General features: G+C 35.2%; 1 protein-coding gene across 4 annotated transcripts in view; it reads left to right on the forward strand.

Moving 5' to 3' along the window:
- GABRA2 (gamma-aminobutyric acid type A receptor subunit alpha2) overlaps positions 1–17,996 on the forward strand; it is a 123,472-nt gene extending 105,476 nt beyond the window's left edge. The window contains exons 8-10 of one of the 4 annotated variants that reach the window (XM_069457306.1): positions 5,863–6,065; positions 8,132–8,134; positions 17,700–17,996. In XM_069457306.1, coding sequence (XP_069313407.1) covers positions 5,863–6,065; positions 8,132–8,134; positions 17,700–17,996 — 503 coding nt within the window. Of the gene's footprint in view, positions 1–5,862; positions 7,243–8,131; positions 8,135–11,664; positions 11,845–17,699 lie in introns of those variants that run through there. The other 3 variants (XM_069457305.1, XM_069457307.1, XM_069457308.1) reach the window with 3 other exon arrangements.
- Positions 17,997–21,896: the final 3,900 nt, after the last annotated feature.

Genomic DNA, 21,896 nt, shown 5'->3' on the forward strand with positions numbered 1-21,896 from the left:
CTAATTTCAAATCTTTCAGTTAAATACTGGGAAGTAGGATAGCTAGATTACATGGTAATTCTATTTTTAGTTTTTTGAAAAACATCCATAGTGTTTTCCATAATGGTTCTACTAATTTGCTTCCAGCCAACAGTGTACAAGGGGTCCTTTTTCTCTATGTCCTTGCTAACAGTTATCTTTTGGCTTACTGGTAATAGCCATTCTAACAGGTATGAGGTGAAACCTTATTGTGGTTTTAATTTGCATTCCCCAATGCTTAGTGCTATTGAGTGTTTTTGTCATGTATGTGTTAGCCATTTCTATGTCTTCTTTTGAGAAATGTCTTTTTAGGATGCTTGCCCATTTTTAATTGGATTATTTGTTTTCTTTCTATAGAGTTGTTTGAGTTTCTTATATATTTTGGATATATCTGATATATCTATATATATTCTTATCAGATATATGGCTTCCAAATATTTTCTCCCAGTTCACAGGCTGTCTCTTCACTGTACCAGTTGTTTTCTTTGTTCTAAAAAAAATCTTTTCGTTTTGATGTCATCCCATTTGTTTTTGCTTTTGCTAGCTGTTCTTTTGAGGTCCAATCTAAAAAATCATTACCCACACTAATGTCATGTAATATTTCCTCTATGTTTTCTTTTAGTAGTTTTATAGTTTTAGGTCTCTCTATTTTCTTGCTGTCATTTCAGTAAGATAGATTTCTGAGGATAGTAGTTCAGGTTTAGTATCTTTTAGCCAAAATGCTTGAGAGCAGAAGTGTTTTGGATTTCAGATTTTGGAATGTACTGCAGAATACATACTGGTTGTTCATCCTTAATCTGAAAATCTGAAATGTTCGTATTAGCACCAAAAAGGTTTCAGATTTTGCAGTATTTGGAATTTTGGATATTCAGGTTAGGAATGCTCAATCTGTAGTAATAACAAAAATAAGAGAGTTAAAATAGCTAACATTTACACACTTACTAACTGTATATCCAACCTTCACAACATCCTTCTAAAGTAGGTATAGCTTATATTTCTATTCATAGATGAGGAATGTGATGAGAATAGTTAAGTAACTTGCTCAAAATCACGAAGGCAAGAAGCAGTGGAGTCAAGATTCAAACCTAGGCAGTCTGACCGTGAGCCCGTCTGAGTACCTAGCCACACTATTAGTCAGGATTCCATACTGCGCTGCTTCATCCAGAAGTGAAATTGCTGACTCTCAGGGTACAGGCATTCAAAATGTTAGGAGAGGTGACATCCACAAAAATGGTGGAATATGGAATTCTGAAATCTACCCCCTTCACAGTCATTTTAAAAACAGGCAAAAATGGTTAGAATCAACTTTTTCAGAACTTTGGGAATAAACAAAGGTTTGCAGCAACCCTGGGTGCACTTATTCAAGAGAAATGGCGACTCTTGTCAAGAACAATAAGCTTTGTGGTAGTGTAATTTATCCTCGTCTCGTCCCCTAATCCTAGAAAAGTGGTAGCCCTGAAAAAGCAGCCCACATTCCTTGTACCAGAGGAGAGAAAGTGGAGCTCATTCAAAAAGAATTATCATTGCTTGATCAGTACGATAGCTCCCTGGAAGACCATTTCAATAGTCTTGTCTGCATGTTGCCAAAGCCAGCATCCACGGACAGCATTCACAGGCAGATGTTTCAGTGCCTCCTGCCTAAGGCAATGGATAACTTCATTGAGGGTAAAGAGTGGACCAGCCAAAAAGCCTGGGAAGAAAGACGGGAGAATGGATTTTGTGTAAGTGCTTTGAAAAGCACTGACAAATTCCTTAGAAGCTAGAAGGTCACAGGTATAGGTTGGGTTATGTGCATGCTCAGAAAAGACCTCTGACCTCTTACCACTAGTTGACCTTGGGCAGCTGCACAAGCAGGAAGTGAACACCAAGGCAGAGTTGCCAACTGCTCAGCAGAGTATTGAAGACATTGCCCACCCTAGTCACAGAGCCACTTGCTAAGACTGGGAGGTTTTTTTTTTTTTTTTTTTTTTGGTTCTAGGTATTTAAGGAAAACTTTGTCTAATCATCAAGTGACCACTAAACTAACAAAACAGAGATTTCATTGGCCCCAAACTGATTAAAAATAATAGTCTTTATATAATTAGTTAACCAAAGTCACTAAACAAACAACAAGTACATTGGCAATGACAACAAACCCTGGAAAGGGGCCAGAATTTGATTTCCATAGTTGCCACATAGCCAAAACTTTCAAATTTAATGAAAAAAAAATCAGTTAAATACATCCAAAAGCTCAATGAACTGGAAATAAAATAAACTCTTAAGAAGTCACAGCTAGACACATGATAATCAAACAGTGGAAAGCCAAAGACAGAGAATCTTAAAACAAGCAAAAGTTTCAAGTTAAGTGGTGTCTCACATGAAAGAGGTTTCCAGTGTGATCAGCACCTAACACATCATTAAAAACCGTGGAGGACAAAAGTCGTGGGATGTCATATTCAAAGTGTCAAAAGAAAACGAGTCGCACCCAAGAATTCTATATCCATCAAAACTATCCTTCAAAATTTAAGTAGAAATCAAATATTTTCAGAGAAAGAAAACCTGAGTAAGTTTTGTCATTAGCAAAACTGCCTTACAAGAAATGCTAAAGAGCATCCTCAGTCTGAAATAAAAGGATGCTGGATCATAAGCCCATAGGAAGAAATAAGGAACTGAATATAATGGACACTTTTGTTTTCATTTCTTTTTTTCTCTTTGATTGGAAAGACAACTTCATAAAGCAATAATTATACATCTATATTGATAGGCACACACTGTATAAAGATGTAATTTGTGATATAATAGCATAAAGTAGGAGCAATAGAGCTGTAAAACAGCAACATTTTTATATACTATTGATATTTTGTTGCCATTAATCCTAAGTAGATTATTATACATTTTAATACCCAAGGCAAACATTAAGAAAATAACTCAAATATATATAGTACAAAAAGGGAATTGAAAGGGTATATTCTAAAATACCTATTTAACACAAAATAAAGTAATGGCAGAATCGAGGAACAAAAATATCAGTATATAAAAAAGAATTAGCAAAATGGCAGAAGTCCTCTCTTACCAATAATTACATATTAATAATCTGTGAATGAATTAAACCCATCAGTTAAAATGCAGAGATTGGCAGAATGGATAAAACACCCTCCCCCAAGAAAAAAACATGACCCAACTACGTACTGTCCATAAGAAACCTACTTTAGATTAAAATCCACAGATAAGTTGAAAGTAAAATGATGGAAAAACATGTTCTGTGCAAACAGTAACCCAAGAGAGCTAGATTGGCTAGATCCACCTAACAAAAGATTCTTAAAATATATGAAACATAAACTGAAAACTGTGACGAGAGAAATTAACAGTCAAAAAATGTTAGTTGGGGAATTCACTGTCCAACTTTCAATAATAGAACTAGACAAAAGGCCAGCAAGGAAATGGAAGACTGGAGCAGAGTATTAGTCGACGAGACCTAACGTTCTCCACCAGCAAGAGCAGATTGCACAGATTTCTGAGGTGTACACGGAACGTTCTTCTGGAAGACAGTGCACTAGGCCATAAAACAAGTCTCAATAAATTTAAAGATTGAAATATTACAAAGTATATGCTCAGAAACAATGGAATAAAATTAGAAAGCTGTAACAGGAGAAATCTGGAAAATTTACAAATATATAGAAATTAAACAAGAAACTTCTAAATAACCATTGACTCCATGAAGAAATCACAAGGGATATTAGACAGTACTTTAAGATGCTTCAAAACAAAAACACAACATACCACAACTTATGGAATACAACAAAAGCAGTTCTTAGAAATTTGTATCTCTAAGTACCTTAGGGAGAAATTGAGATCTCTAAAAACCTATGTTTAAAAGAGAAAAAAGATCTCAAATCAATAACCTAGACTTCCTCCTTGAAAAGGAGAAAAATAAGAGCAAACTGAACTCAAAGTAAGAAGAAAAAGAAAGCAATAAACATTATAGCAGGGATAAAAGGAATAACAAATAGAAATAACAATACAAAAAAATCAACACCCAACCATAAATTGGTTTTGGGAAAAAGCAACACAATTGATTTGTCTTTAGCTGGAATGACTAAGGAAAAATGAGAGAAGACTCAATTTCTAAAATCAAGCATAAAAAAATGCATAAAATTTCTCACTAACCTCAGAGAAATTTTTTTTTTTTTAAATTGATCAATTGCTTTTCAACAAAGTTTCCAAGATCATTTAATGGGGAAACAAAAGTGTTTTCAACAAATGGTGCTAGGATAACTGGCTACCCACATGCGAAAGAATGAATTTGGACATCCCCCTCACACGATACACAAAATTAATTGAAATGGACCAAAGACCTAAGTGTAAGAAACAAAACCATAAAAATCAGAAGAAAACATAGGCCTAAATATTCATGACCTTGGGTTAGGCCAACAGTTTCTTAGCTTTGACATCGATTTGTAATTTCTGTAAAGAAGAAAACTCTTGCCCCTCCCTACATCCTCCTCAACACCAGGAATGCATCAATCATTTAAAGTTTTGCTAACATTTTGATGATAATATTGTTTTTAAAATGCATCTCATTTTTGCTGTTGGTATTTCCTTGACTGCTTGTGAATTTAAATGTATTTTCATATATTGATTTATTTTAATTTCTTATATTGTGTGTACATATACACACATGTGTATGCATGTACATGTGTGTATGTTTTATATTCTATTTATTCTTATGTGCAAAAGTCTCAAAAGAAAATATCAGCCTAAAACCTTTCAGTTTGATGCATGCATGTACAATGTATTTCTGTAAATGTGGTTTTTAATAATGACTCAGCAGCAGGTGAACTAAATTTATGCTTTACCCATGATTCCTACTACTACCATCATAATCCTAGAGCCACTCATGATTAAATTGAATTACTGATATTTTGAATTACTAACTCTGCTGTAAATGAGGAAAAAAAGCTGCTTTATCCTAAAGGAAAGTAAAAAATAAATACTTCAAAATAGGAATGAACATTTCTGTCACATTTTTTATTTTAATGTATCACCTATGTAAATAATTAAATTTCTTGTGGATCTCTGATAAAACACACGGCTTTAGCTATTTTCAGTACTGATGGCTCAACTCATCTTCTTTTTTTTTTTTTTTTTTAACTATTGTGACTTCCCTTACTATTGACAGCAAAGCCATGCATTAAAAGGAACAAGATTATTTTTTAAACCAACAAAGTTATCAGATATTCTTTATAGGGAGTAATTTATATTTTACAAAGTTTTGTTTTTAGTGCCTTGTTTTATTTTCTATAGATTCTAAGCTATGCCATGAAAGAAATGAGGTCTTCATACTGGTAAGCTATCCAGAATTAATTTGGTAACTTGTAGCCCTGCTTGAACCAAGAATTTCTTAATCACATTTGCATTGTGATCACTGGTGTGAGTGATTGGCCCATAGCTTGGCCTGATTCAAATAAATCTTGAACAAATTAATATGAAGCTTTTACAGTTTTTTTTTTTTTTTGAATTAATGTTAATTGGCAACGGGTCAATTTGAAGTGCCTGCTTTTCCTCGTAGGTAATTCTACTTCAGTATCTCCAGTCTTTTTAACCTCAACAGTACTTAGAGAGGAAAAGTGATTTGTACAGAACAAAAATGAAAATTGAAAGTATTTTCAGACTCATTACTTTAAGAAATATAATAACCATTTAAGATAATTAACTTTGCACTGTCTTCCAATAATTTTTTTTTTTTTTTTTTGGAGTGGATAAAAGCAGTACTGAAAGCAGTGTTTTAGGGGGAAAAAAGAAAGAAAAACTACTTCCCATGCTGTCCTGCTAGTACTTTTATTGATGTTTTTGGTTCTTTTGCAGGAGTGACAACTGTTCTTACCATGACAACTCTAAGCATCAGTGCTCGGAATTCTCTTCCTAAAGTGGCTTATGCAACTGCCATGGACTGGTTCATTGCCGTTTGTTATGCGTTTGTGTTCTCCGCCCTAATTGAATTTGCAACTGTTAATTACTTCACCAAAAGAGGATGGGCTTGGGATGGGAAGAGTGTAGTAAATGACAAGGTAAGTGAGAACTTCCTTCTCATCCTAATTAAAAGAATCCCCTAATAAATTCAGCTTGTAACAGACATATTCTGAAACTGTCATTCAGAACATTCGTACATACATATTTTTAATATCTATATACGAATTCAAATCATATCGATTTCTCTTTAAGTGTTCTTGCCTGAAATCCTTTAGGAGTGCCTATAGTAGTAATACTTCTGTTAGAACCACTCCCTAGCATCTGTTGAGCTCTATGTGTCAGGCACTGTGCTAAGGTTTTTGCATAGACTTTCTCCTATAATCTTGTAGCATCCTTACAGCTACAGGCTCTTCTTAAGTCTCACTTTTCACTGATGAAGAGGCTGAAGCTTAGTAAAGTTATTTACTTGCCCAGTGCACACAGCTAGCTAGTAAGTATACTTGAACCCAGATCTGTCCATCTAAGTTCATGTTCTTAGACACCACACTGCATTATAATAAAGACACTGGGAAAAGAAAGTGGGTATTAACTTTACCTGCTGTAGAATAATTCTAGGCTCTGTCAGTGGGCTGAGTACTCCTCACCTATCCCCATTTCTGTTGCTTGATTATAAAAGCTTAGGTAGTGTTTTTCTCTCTCTAATTTGTATAGAATAAATGTGTTGGTGCTGAAATGCCTAGGAATTTTAAATTGCTCATACAGTCTGAAAGGAAAAAGTTATTTGTTTTTAAAGATTTTTTTTTTTTTTTTTTTTTTTGAGATTATTGGTGTCCATTTTTGGGCTTCAAGTCCTGAAACTAGTGGGAGTTTTGTGCATTGATATAATAGCTGTTTCCTTTCATATTCTATAGATTATTATTTATCTGCCTTAAGAGGAGGCTTTGGATATACCATAAGGAGATATAAAGTATTCTTAGTAATAGTGAAAAGTTGTGTTTGGAGGATTTCTTTTAACATTATATCCACCTAAATCCTTCTTCCATTAAATTTAGATTAACATAATTGCTGATTTGATTTCTTTTTCATTTACTTAAATACGATTTTTTCATTTTTATGATCATATTGCAGTTTAAACATACAAGCAGTGAACATTATAGTTTAAAATTTACTCTTTTTTCTCAATTTTGTAAACCAAAGAAGTTTTAAGAAGGCTGAAGCTTTATTTCACTTTATAAGTTATGTTTTGCCTACTATTAATAACAAAGCCAACAAATATTTTGAAAAAATCTGATCACTTTTCTATGCTTAACTTCTAGACTATTTCAGCATTTCCATTACATTTCAATGTTGATTTATGTTTTTATTGCCCACATAGTAAACTGCTTTTTCATTGTATCTAGACAATTACTTTTTTTAAAGCTATTTGATTGCCCATGCACTTTTATACTAATAATTTTTAAAGATAAAATGTTAGTCCTTGTAAGTATGTCACAAAAATTAAATGTCATGTGATATAAATTCCTGTATAGGCATTTTATTGATATACTATTTTTAATGTTAGTGAGTGCCAATAAAATTGACGTCGTGATTTGGCATATGGAATGATAGACTGTCTCAATCCTTGAACTTGGAAAATAGAAATACCTATAAATGCAAAACATAAATTCTGGATAATGCATTCTAAAAGCAATAACCTACTACTGATGAATACTGGATTTAAATCTGCCCCTATGTTGAATCACACATAGCCAAGATAAACTTGTTTCGAAAGTGCTATGTTTCAACCTAATTTTCATGAAAACAACTGACATTGTTTATGTTATCTTAGTTCAAGTGGCTTAGTTGAAGAGAACATTACACCACACACATTTCTTGTTCTTCAATTTGCAGTGCCTGGCCCTTCCTAGGCACTTCAGAAATATTTGCTGAATAAAAGAATAAATCAGTTTCTGATCTTAAATCTGACAATGTGATGCCAATGAGAGGACCTCTTTGCCTTCAGGGAAAGGTTTTCAAAACTTTACAGTGGTGAATTCATCAATGGGTACTCCACCGAATTTCATAATTCAAATGAATTTTGAAAGTGTTTCATGAGCCTACCTTTAAATTAAGAACTAAAATGTTCTTAGAACTAAAGGAAATCAAGTATAGTGCCTAAAAGTAGCCTGTCTAGAATACCTAATAGATATTTCAGTGTAGCCTACTTCTGCTTTAGTATTTCTTAGATTTAATTTGTAAGTGGAAAATAATAATATTCTTCAAATACAGAGTTTTTGTCCAGAGGCCATTTTAATATCCATTCTGACTAACCAGCCTGGAGGAAGTCCTTTGCTTTCGACATTAGTACACATGAGTAAATGCAGTTAAATTATCCGTCACTCCAAAGAGCATATGAAAAGTTCTTAAAAATTTATAAAATAGCAAGTGCTACTTTGCCCCATAAGAATAATTACTCATACATATCAATATTATGTTTGAAAAAAAAAAGAAATATATATTTAATATATTTACATGTGTATTTTGCACAAGCTACAGTTAACACGTAGATTGTGCTCTGATGATATTTAAAGTTAGTTTTTGCAAATATGTAAATAAATCCATTCATTTATATTCAAGCTACTTTTGAGCTGTATGTTAGAAGACAAAGCCTACCTTGCTCTGTGATCATGGGCAGGACTTTATACAACTGTGCCGTGTGAAATTGGGCAACAAAGCCTTCTTCTGTAAATGCTGTGCTGGATCAAATGATCCAACTCCAAATTTTTACGCCCTTCCTTATACAAAAAGTGTCTCTAGATACAACATGAGGCTCTTTGGGAACCTTCCTTCATACACAGTCTTCCTCCTCTTACCCAAGACAAATGTTTCCACTCCAGCTTTTGATCTCTGTACTTCTTGTTGCTTTCTCAACCTTGTTTTATTAGTTATTACTTTCTTATTTCTTCAAAGCCATCTTTTTCAACTACCTGCTTCCTTTCTGCTTATGAAGATGCTTAGTATACCTAATTTGGCATGAAGGCAAAACAAAACTCTTTCTAAATCCTATGCCACTGCCTTCCCCCATTCTCAAATGCCACCCTCTTTTCTCCATTCAGGCTTCTTAAAACATTGCTTACGATGTTACCACTTTTAATTCAATTCTTAACTCACTACAATCTGACTTCCTTTCCATTTACTGCCTTGTAACTGAAGGGCATCAGTAACTTCCATATTTTAGGATTTGATAATAATTTTCCATTTTTCTCACAGGATCCCCATTGAACCTTCCTACTGTTATGCTCCAGAATCCTATTTCAGGCCCAACTCTACAACTTTTTCTCCTCTTTTCCTCCTTAGAACAAGCCTCAGAATATCAGCTTTCTTCCCTCACATCCTGGCAGCTGCCACTATTCATTCTGTGCCTTGAGATTCTCTGCCAGAGTTCAGGGTGGACCCAGCCTCCCTGGCATCTGTTCTTGTTTATCCCCCCAAAACAGTCAATTTGGCTTTCATTTATGCTGTTCTTGTTTTTACTGTTTATTCACTGCGAGATTCTCACTTTAAGGGTTTTACTGGCAATGTTTGCAGAAATATGTGCCGCACTAAGCACACTCTCTCCCCATTTACCATCCACAACCAGATACTCCCTATTCATCCTCAGCACAAATATCAACGCCCCAGGAAATTTCTGAACGCTTGCCCCTCTGCAGAAATGAGGAAGTTCCCATTCTAAGTACGTATAGTACCCGGCTCTTTTGCATTAGTGCCCTTATTCTCGTTTCTGTTGGCATAGTTTTGCCTCAACTCCTTTGCTGATGATGATAACAATGACCATGCTTATTTTAATAAACCACTTACTCCTGGCCCTTTGCACAGTGCTTTGAATATATTAGGTGCTCAATAAATATGGTATGAATTAATGAGGTATTACCAAATCAAAGTCCACCACCCATGCCTTTATTGTACTATCCAGGGTCATTATGGGTAACTATACCTCACATATTTCTTTTAACTTCCAATGTCATACGTACAGCCTATTCTCTAGATATTTCTACCTGAATATGACATCTCAATCTCTGCGTATCCCTTATTTTAAAAAAATGAAAGAAGCAACAAATGAAACACAGCTTCTAAATTGATTTTATATCTTCCTGCTGCCCAGGCCTCGTTATTCACTAGAAATCGATACTTCAGGTAATGACACAAGCTAATCTCACATGACAACAACTTGGAAGTATCTCTGAACATCTAATCAGTCATAAAACCTTGTTCATACTCCTTCCTACACGCCTTAGACCGTGTTCTTCACCTTCTGTCATTATTTGTAGTTTATTCCCTGCTCTCTATCCTTAATTGTGTCTTCCTCTCACCCATCTTTTGCGTTACTACCAGGGCTATCTTGCTAAAACATAGATCATATCATCTAACTCTTCAATTCTTTGATGAATTGTTAAAGGCAGTTCCTGAAAAATCTAAGCTAAAATACGATCCAAATATAGAGTTTTCTCATGCGCTTGTTTACGTGATCATAAGGAAGATTTTTTTGTCATTTATTATGAATTTATTTTTCTGTGCCTGGGAATATCTTTATTGTAGAAAGGAGAATTGCTCAAGTAAAGTTAGGTGGTCAAGATTGCACATCTAATAAGTGGCGAGCCCAGGATTAAAGATAGACCTAAAGTTCATGCTCATATTCTTCCTTTAACTATCACAGGCCACAGTAATTTCCCCAAGCACTGTGCCTTTTCATGGCTCCAGAACGTTAGACCTGCTGCCCCCTCTTGTAATAATACCTTATCTTCCTGCCCTAACTGACAAACTCTTATTTACTCCTTAAAATCTATCTAATTTTACTTAATCTCAAAACTTCTCAGACTAATGTAATTGACTACCCCTCTCCAAGTTGCATTTCCATACCACTTGGCATAGATTTCTTTTACACTATCTCATTATAGTGGGAGTTTTTTGGTAAATAAATCCGTTTCTAACACTAGGTTACAAGATCTGAGAGGATCATCCTTTCATCTGCTGCTACCTAGCACAGCATCTGGCACATAGCTTATTAAGTTCAAAAAATATATATTGACTTTATTTCCTTGAGACTGTTTCTGTTTCTAATTCTGAGTCAGTGAGTCTACACTGGCTCTAAGGAAAGCATAGAAAACACTAGATAATAAATTACTTAAAACACAGATATAACAACATAACATCCAAATTGTTATAGACTGTGCCATCGTTTTGTGAGTCATGCTATTTAATTCATAGAAAACATCACATTTCCAGTGTATTTATTTGCTCACTTACATTTTTAACATCCTGCCTTGTTCCAAAAGAATTTCAGGCAGTTTATCAAAGAATGAATGTACTTAAATTATCATTGAATAAAATAGAAATAAAAGTAGGAAAATAGAGTCAAATATGACCACCTCTGGGCCGGCATGTTAGCTGCAGTCCGCAGCGGTAGTTGAGTTTCCAATTCTGAGCATCTTGGTGACTGAAACAACACATTGGGGGAGGGGAGAATTATTTTTCTTTAATTAAAAAATGGAAATAAACATTTCCTCAGAGAAAAGCTTTTCCTTACACTGAAATCGCTTTTATCAAAAACAAAATATCTTGTGGGTTTTATATCAGGGAAAGCTGGGTACTATATAGCAAGTAACGTCAAATTTTCCCCAATAAAAGCAATAATGAATTTCATATTGATGTTTCTTGTAGTCCCCTTCAATAAAAGCTGAAGGCATTACATTAACATACAACTCAGTGAAAGCAATTCTTCAAGGAGCTAAGCTAATATGGTCCAAGTATATAGCTTTCTCATGGCCCAATTTAATCCGAGAAAAGACTTTAGCGTACTTAGAGAACTGGATGGACTGTTTAACCTTCAGACGATCTTCTGTAAGTATCACTTTTCTTAGGATGGTTAGCAGATAGTTAACAGTAGCATTATCTGACCAGGGAGCATGTTGTTATTTTACAAGTAATGGGGCTTTCTAGTAGCCCCAGTAACTGTAAAAAGGCAACATGGTATGTTAGAAAAAGCAGAGATTTTCACTTTGCAGACCAGAGTTTTTCTCTGAAGGCTGTTATATTTAGTGTTTAATACAACACCCCTTTCCTCATTGTAAGGAGCATCCCTGAGATTCCTTCTAACTCTGAAACCACGTGATTGTTACTTTCGCTCATATGCCAGCTCACTGACTCACAGGTGTCTCTATGTTAGCTAGAACATTTGCTCAAGTTGCTAGCAAATTATTTTCACTACCACTCAAAGGAGCCAAGATGGTTTTGACACTATGGTGTAAGACATTGGGATGTCTATCATCAGGAGTTTTCCAGGCTTGACATTTTAAAGCTCTATCCAGAGACTCTAATCCAGCAATAAACTCAAGATACTCTGAAGCCTATAAAACATCATTTAAAAAGTAGAAAATCAGTGAATGTGGTTATATTCTCTTTTCATTCCACTCCGGTGACAAATGAACTGTCAACAAACTACATAACAGCATAGTTTAGTCTTCTTTCCCCTAGATATTATATAAAATATATTATTTATTGATTTTGTTTATGTCACATCCCCTTTTATGGGTCTCAGACACAAGTAGAACAACTTCCCCAGGCATTGTCTTTTAGTGGAACCTATTTCACTAGGTCCCAGTCTTCCACTCCTGCAGATGATGAAATTGAAGACTTTCAGGATAATTACATAATAGAATTGTAGAATAAGCTATTAAACTCTGTTTCTATCAATCTATTAACGTATTGATTATAGTCTGTAAAACATATTCTTTTATACTGTGTGTGTTACATATGCAGTTTTTATCATGGTAATCATTCTAGTACATGTAATTCATTTTACCATTAAGCAAATGCTTTTGAGCCTGCTCTGAGCCAGGAACTGTGCTAGGAGCTCTGAAGCAACAGTCTGTGCCTTCAAGGATCTTACAGCTAAGTGAAAGGGAAAAAAAGAGAGAGAGAAAGTGAAAAAAATACATACCTGTGTCATCATAGAGGGCAAGCAGCAGGGTGTTGCAGAGGGGAGGGGAGGGCTATTAAGTGCAGGCAGGGGAATGTGACGTCCCAGTAAGTGTGACTCAGAGCACAGTCAGTGTTAGCCTGGGGGTGGGAAGGAGGTAAAGTGTGTCTCACCTGGGGACCAAGGTGGGGTTAATTAACACTTCCTGGCTGAATCGTGGTAACATTTACAGGTTAGAGAGTACAGGAGAGTGTTCGGATTCTGGCAGGAAGTGAGAATGCATGGAAGCAGAGTACATTCCTGGATATTTTATGTTTCAGTGACCTGTGAGACGTGTAGGTTGAGAAGTCCAGTGAAACACAGTGGTTAGGAATTCTGGAGAGATACTGTATCAGTCATCCATGTGTAGGTATCAAAAGTGGTAAGAGTTGCTTAAAATTAATACAAAATATCAGTGTCACCTTGCCTTCATTTCCCCTATTCTCTTTCCAATTAAATCCGTTCTGAACTTCTAACATTCCTATTTTATTGTTTACTCCAGAAACCCAGTCTGTATTTGTGTATATTTCTGGCTGTATCTGGCCTTATTCTTCAAATGATGTGAAGTGGCCTATGTAACTGCCTTACAGTAGAAATACAAAATTAGATTACACTGTATTAAATTAGGTAGTAAGAACTATCAGGCCTTTTCTAGTTCTCAAAAGAAACAAAAATTATATGGATAGGAGCATTTTAAAAAAATCCCTTGTGCAGTGAGTACTATTTTGAATTAGGTTGCATTGGACTATTTCTCTTCAAAGGTCTGAATGTAAGCCGAGAGTTACGCTAAATAAGGGAAAATTGGTGTGGAGGGGTCAAATGCATGTGGCCCAAATATTCAGCCTACGTATGGTCTGGCTTGATCCAAGGCCTGCATGATATTCAAAAGAGGTTTCAGTAATACCATTTCTCTCAACATATTAATAGTTCTTTTTAATTGAGATTGGTAGTGAGTAGGACAAGGTACCATTTCCTGGTGATGGTTTACAGTGCAGATATTCTTTGGTACTATCACTAGCAGATCTATATCTTAGAAAGAACATTAATAACAAATATATTATGTGAACTTAATCTGTAGACTCTAAAAGATTTTAGAATTGTTAGTCTGCTATGAATTCAACAGTCTTTTTTCTCTATAGGCATGATTTTAATTTTAAACAAAGAGGAACAGTTTACTTTACCAGATTTGTGGTAACTATTTTCAAATGGACTGAGGGGAGTTATTTTCCCCTTTGAAACAAGACTTTGTAAGAGCCTGATCCAGAAAAGCTCTGCTGTGCTGTGGGGGGAATTCAGAAAAGGTAGCACCGAAGGGATGCCAGGCTCCCGTCAGTGAAGTGGTAAGAAATTACAGACGCCAGCCACTGAGTTCTGGACTGAAAACAGAACTTAAGGGCTATTGTAATTTGCTTACTAATGGTCCTCAAAATGGTAAAGTCTCCAAATTCCAAGGGAGCACTTGGAAGCCAGAACTATTACCTTGTTAACTGAAGATTACAGTTATACTCAGAGATTGAGGGCATACTTTAAACAATGAAAAGCAAATAAGATGAATTTCATCCTTTATGCCAAAGTCAATAGAACTTACAAACATACATTGGAATGATTTTTAGTGCTGCTTTTTATAGAGTCCACAGTTTTAGGATGAAACAAAAAAATGCCAACATAACAAATATGCAGAGCTGACAATTGGCTGCTACACTCTGCTACAACCCTTCTGGTTACTTGTAGCCAATGTTCATTCTGATTGGTCCATTTTGATTGGTCTGTCTGTTCTGATTGGTTAGTTCCTCGGCTCTAGAGTTTGTTAAACATTTTGTGCCTGTATTACTCGTGCATAGATGTGCAACTAAAGGGTATTCAAAGTGGGGGCAAGAGGGTGTTGGTTAGAATTAGTACAAAGTTTCTATCTGTAGACTCCTATTGCAACAAAGACGTTTACATTTCATGTTTCTTTCCCATGTGTCTAAATCTTATAACTGAATTCCCGATCCACCCTAAATGTCCCACTTCCACAAAACCTTCCTTGAGTTCTCCCACACTATGTTTATGTCTTCTTCTTCTAAAACACAATGAATATTACCTATACATCTTGTACACCAGTAATTAGTGTCTAGCTTGTAATAGTTACGATTGTCATTCCGCTCCTTTAGGAGAATATATGTTTTCCATACTAATGTAGAATATACATTAGTTCACTTGTTTATCACAACAGTTTATACGGCTTTGGTATCATTTTTGCCCTTTTGTCAAACTAGAAGCTGAAGCAGGGAGATGTTAAGGAACTTTCCTAAGGCCCAGATTCTTTATAAGCACTTTTTTTTTTTTTTTTTTTTTTTTTTAAGAGAGGCAGGGTACCCAGGCTGGAGTGCAATGGCATGATCAGTTCACTGTAAGCTTGAACTCCTGGGCTCAAGCAATCCTCCCACCCTCAGCCTCCTGAGTAGCTGGGACTACAGGCACGTGCCACCATGTCCAGCTATGTTTTTAATTTTTTTACTGGGGGAAGAGGGTTTCACTATATTGCCTATGTTGGTCTTGAACTCCTGGGCTCAGGGGATCCTCCCACCTTGGCCTCCAAAAGACTGGGATTACAGGTATGAGCCACTGCACCCAGCCTATATGGGCAATTTGTTATTTTCTATAATGTCTGTTTAGATTTGGTTGAAATAATAATATAAACAGTATATGTTATATACATTATGAGTTAAAGAGCCCTTTTTGAACATTGACTTCATGATACAAACCTCATCAGAAATACTTAGAGAAATAGTCCTCCCAACTTTTAAACAGCTTCCTCAGACAGAAGGGCATATAGCACTCTGTTTAAAAGAAGAGACTTAGAAGTCGCACACACCTGTTTGTATGCTTTTTCAGCCATTTAGTAGACTGGAGACCCTGGTCAAGTCCCAAAACTGTTTTAGCTTTCATTTCTAAACCTATACAGTGGTGTTAATAATGAAACGTACTTCCTATCCAGTAGTGAGGTTTGTCAGAGGTGACACCCTAGGCTTAACACTCAACCTGACACATTCTAGTGCTCAAAAGGTGTTAGCTATTATTTCCTTATCAGTTATCCACTTGCAGATTATCCTTCATTTGTAACATGGGAACTACATGCATCATTACAGACGGAGAGCTGCTTGATAGCTTTTATCAAGTTAAAAATGGTAATCTCTCATCTCTCTTTTGTACTCAAGCTAGATCTCTAAGAATACCTTGTCAGCAGGGGAAAGAGAAGGAGAAACCCACGCCAACGAAGGATGGGCAATCCAGGCCTGTTTTCAGACCCTCCTGGGCTTTCAGAACTCCTTTCTTATATTATTTGAACATTTTGAGATTTCTTAGTTAAAATAACTGATACTCCACCATTCTATTCTTGGCCAATTTGTCCTCTAAATCTGTTACTCACTATTTTGGATAATGCATTGCTGGCTCAATTTTCTTTGTATTCAGATCGTTAGTAATATCTTTATATTAGTATAGAAATGTAGAGAAATACTATTTCTATTTTTAGGTTTCATTAAATCAGCTACATATTGCATGCCCACCTTGTGGAAGGCTTCATGCTAAGTGCTAAGGTTGCAAAGAAGAACAAGATAGAAGCAGCATGAATCTTCATTGAATGAAAAAGTCAAATAATCACAACTAAAATAAGATTTATGCATTTTGAAAAATGCCATGATGGAAACAAATGTGGGTGCTATGAAAGAGTGTATATAGGGAGAAAGATATTAGATAGTTAGGGAAGGCCTATTCTGAAGAAGTAACATTTAAACCAAGGTCAAAATAAGAAAGAGAATTGGTCATGTGAAAAATGGGATGGGAAGAAGGCATTCTGGTCTGGGAAACTATCGTGGCCAAAAGCATGGCACCAAAGCAAAGAAGTATTTTGAAAACTGAAGTTATTTCAGTGGGCCAGTGTGTACTGAGCAAGGGAAAGAAGCCATGGTAAGAAACGTTTTTTTCAGCCTAAGTTCCATGAAATAGTGGTTTAAGAGATTTAAGCATAGGAGTGCCATGATCCAATTTATGTCTTTAAAAGATCTCTGTGGCTAATGATTGGAAGAGGTCAGGTGAAGCAGAGAGAGCACAAAGGAGTAGTGCTTGGTCAGGCAGGAGATAATAGTGACCCAGGGGAGAGTTTGTAATAACTCACCTGGACCTTGTAACCTGGAACAGTTTGCGGATGAGCTGGGCAAAAATCCGAGAGTTTGTATTTCATTCTTTTTCTATGTTTTAATAACTGTTACACTGCCATCTACAGAAGGTTATAATTTCCCACCATCTGAGTAAAACACTGCTGTATGATTTTAACATCAGATGGGAAGGAATCCTGTTACCAAGTTAGACGTTTGAGATCATTCATTGTAGATGATCATTTCTCTTACGAAAATAGTTCTAAATTTTACTTATTCACTCATTCATTCAACAAATATTTGAGTGACTCATACGCGGAAAAAAGTTACACTGTTGAAGTTGTCTTTTTCTATTATTTTCCATGTAAACAATAAAAAATGATTTCCCAGGAAAATGATAACATTGGTTTTGCTTGGGGGGTTTCCTAGTGGTTTTGGGATTTAATAAATGCCTTGATTTATTTTCCTAAATTCCTTTTTTTCTGATGGATAATGATGTGTATCAGGATACCTTTCTTCAGAATTTGAACTGGAATTTGGAACATGTGAAGTAGTCGGCTCAACCCACACTCTGTTAATTCTTGTATGTTTTTCAATAGAAAAAAGAGAAAGCCTCTGTCACGATACAGAACAATGCTTACGCAGTGGCTGTTGCAAATTATGCCCCGAATCTTTCAAAAGATCCAGTTCTCTCGACCATCTCCAAGAGTGCAACCACGCCAGAACCGAACAAGAAACCGGAAAACAAGCCAGCCGAAGCCAAGAAGACCTTCAACAGTGTTAGCAAAATTGACAGAATGTCTAGAATAGTTTTCCCAGTTTTGTTTGGCACATTTAATTTAGTTTACTGGGCTACATATTTAAACAGGGAACCTGTATTAGGGGTTAGTCCTTGAATCTAGGTACAGATTATCTTTGGGATGTATAGCAACATTAAATTTGGTTTGTTTTGCTATGTACAGTCTGACTAATAACTGCTAATTTGAGAACCAACATGTACAGCATGTATATAGTGATATAGCTTACCAGTAGACCCCCAATGGAGACAGCATTTGCTAACTCATGGAACTGCAGCAGAGAGCACTCCATGCCAAAGGAGCCATTGCCTTTCTAAAAGATGTGCCCTAGGACCTGGTTTAAAGCGCATTTAATATGACCTGATTTTTTTTTTCCTATTCTTCTAATAGCGATGAAACTGGGGATCCTATACAACCCATTATGGACCCTTTTGGTTTAGGTCTGAAATAGGAGTATTTTCTATTAATTATGATGAAAGATAACATCGTCATTCATAGATGATCCTTCTGAATAGCAGAACCTCACCTCTGCACCATCGGTTCCGTCCATAAGTGCTCAGAATCTCTGCTGGTGTCATTGGAGGCTCGCCACCCACAAGAAGAAAAACTAGAGATTTGAAATCAGCTTTTAATTACTCTGTATAGTGTCTATAGCCATGTACATATTACAGCATGACAAGCTCAAATAATTATGAGTCACCCCGACAGGATGTTAATGATGCCTACATTTTAATAACTACTGGAATGTCACGGTCATTACATCTTTAGCTTCAGAGTTTATTTGAACATAATAATTGAAATCCTACAATTTATTTCAATCATTGGAAACTACCTTATGTCTAAAAGGAAAAAAAAAAAAAAGACAATAAATGTGTCTTACTCTTTCCAGGTATGTATGGTATTGAAATTGATCAGCTAAATTTTCTTGGTGCTGGAGACTGGAAAATGCATCCAGTTTGGCTGCTGCGGAACCACATTCGTATTGGATTAGAAAATTGTGCCAAAAAAAACTCCCACTGACGAGAATTCATAGGTGTCCCGTCCCAGACTACAGATGAGCACTTATATGATTCTCTTCTTTCCTGTTTACTGCAAATTCTGCCTTAAGGCTTCTTTTCATTAGGACTCAGAAGCCACTAATTATAAAGCAAAGGGCAGTTAACTGGCACATTTTTCTGTCTTGAAAGCAGCTCTTTCAGAAAAGAATTAATGTAAATCTGCTTTTGTAAATTGCAACTTTAAATTTTGCTGACTCAAATTTACAACAGCTTTGTATACCAGAAGAGGTTTTGGTAAGGGTTGAACATTTTTAAACTGCAGCTTTAGAACATCACCAACAGATTGTGGATTATTTCACATACACAAACATAAACAACACACACACACACACACACACACACACACGTAGCTAAATTAAAAACTACAATTTTTAATTTTATATAATCACTAATTATTAATGGGTACAATTCACATTTTTCTTTAAATATTTAAAAGTACTCTTTATGCCCCTAAAATATGCTAATAAAATTTAACAATTGGGTATCATGCCTAGATTCAAAGTTTTTGGCAAACCTAAAATACTTTTGATTGACATGTACATTAGCAGTTATTAGTTGACTTTTACTAATAGATGCACCTTTACGATGGTGTTTTTGTAGAAACGTAAGTAGTCAAATAGTGACATTTCTTGCAGTTTTGTACAGTATTTGAGTATAGTGCATAAATAGGTATGTTCAAAAATCAATAAAAGGAGTATCTTATGGAAACAAGCAAAATCTCAGCAAAAATTGCTATTCTTTTGCCTCATCTAATTTATTTTTCATCTTCTTTGTTTTAGTGTGATTCTATTGTGTGCTTTGCATGATTGTATAATACCAAGGTCACAAATGCATCTTATTAACAGAATTTGCCGTGAAGACAGCCTTGACATTAAAAAGTCCCTCACAAAAGGTAATCCCTAATCCTTAATAAAAATAAAATAAAATTGTTACATCAGCCAATAAATGTATTTCTTTAATTCCCTTCCAATAACACCTTATTTGTCAATCTAAATAGTTTTAAAATGTGCACTTTATTCATACATTGAAACAGAAGGTGTGCTATTTTCTTTAAATATAATGTAGCTCTTCTATGCTGTTTGGGGAAGTGTGCAATTTTTGAAGGCAAGCAATACAAATGCTTTGTATGGTATGCATTATTAGACACTTTGAGAATATTTTCCTTGGAAGGTCTGCATTGCCCCCTTATTGTCTGACTATAAATTATAAATTTGTAAGTATGTACATATGTAAAAGTAGTTGTAAATAGTTTCTGTACTACAGCAGAAAGGCTCCTCTGTACTTGGGGCAAAGGGCTGCAATTAAAATGGCGGCACCAGTTTTATTAGCATTTATGGCAGACTGACCAGAAAACTTATTATCATTATTGTTATTCTCATTTTTAATTTCTATTCTTATTTGAGGCTAATGACATTCTGACAGTTTAGATTTTCAGATAATGGGGATCAGAATTCTCTGTTACTTCTCTAACTTTGGTGTACTTTTCACACATTTCTTATTATTTTAAAGTTTAAATAAATCAAAAGAAGCATTTGTTCTTGTGGAGAGAATGAAGACACATCATGGAAAAAAGATTTTAAATTATAGAGCCAGAGTCTTTACAATTATTCTCCCCTTAACCAGTTTAAAAACAAATAAAAAGGAGATGAATTTATCACCATAAGGCTAACTTTTCAGGAAACAAATTTTTATAGATTAACATTGGTCTTTTGGCCCATAAAATGACACCTATTTTACACAGTTGTACAATGACATAAAGAGTTATGGTATGTAAAAAATGTAAATATATGTACATATATAGAGATATCATCTCATGATTATATAGCTCCTACTCTGATTCAACTAATATTTATTCAAAGAATATTTTTTACCTCCTACTATGTTCTATGCCCTGAAGTTGGTATTATCACTCATATCATAGCCACTGAATTTAGTTGAAAATTAAAGTGCATCTCATTCTTATGACTTAAAAAACTAAATGAAACACATTAATTTAGTACTGAGAGTTGTTTAATGAGCTGATACTACTAGTATGCGAAGTTGGTGGCTGTTTTGCTCTATTCTGCTATTCATGTTTCTCTCTTTGTTTGATCATAGAAATGGAACAAATATAACCATTTAGGAACTTCTTTAAAACTTCGATGATTTTTTAAGTGCCAATCTTAATGTTTAGGAATCTGTTCAGGGATCTCACTATTTCGAATTTATCTCAGGTTTGGATAAGTGACCCCCTTCGAGCCATGGTTCTAAATGTTTTTCTTAAAGAGTTCATAGTTTATTTTAAAAATAACACAAAAGCTATGGTTTTACTCATATTTTTCTTCAGTAAATATATTTTGGTAAATATATTTAGTAAAGATATTTGGCATATACAAATATACTATATATAAGTATGTACCAAATATATATATTTGCATTTACGTGGCACTTTTTGTATTCCTGGTGGAGGGAACAAACTCTGTTGTGACATCCTCATGGATTCTAGGAGAGCACCAAAGCCCTGTAGACACTGCACTTTGACCTGGCCTGTCCTCATTGCAATGCTGGGCGAAGGGAAGTAGCTCCAGTCACTTCTGCACTGTCACAGTTCTTCAGCATCTATTAAGAATTTGTTCCATGAATTCCATACTTTAGCCCCTAAGACACCTGTCTGTGAAACGGAGCTGTTTATGACTTGATTTGCAATCTGAGGCCATATTGATAGGTTTACTAAATAGCTTATTTCTGTGATTAGTTCCCTGGCACTCCTATATCCCCCTGCATATTTTTGAGGTGATTGATAATTTATTTTTCATATAGAAAGATTCAGAATTTCGAGGAAATCACCACCTGACCCATTGCTGCTCTGTAGTGCCATTTGTTTTCCTTTTAATTGAGGTCCCGTGGGGACCCTGTGTTTCCTTTTTATTAATCCAACGTGTACAGAAGCATGAAATTTAAA

Source organism: Eulemur rufifrons, chromosome 24 (assembly GCF_041146395.1).
Source record: "Eulemur rufifrons isolate Redbay chromosome 24, OSU_ERuf_1, whole genome shotgun sequence".
Taxonomy (NCBI): Eukaryota; Metazoa; Chordata; class Mammalia; order Primates; family Lemuridae; genus Eulemur; species Eulemur rufifrons.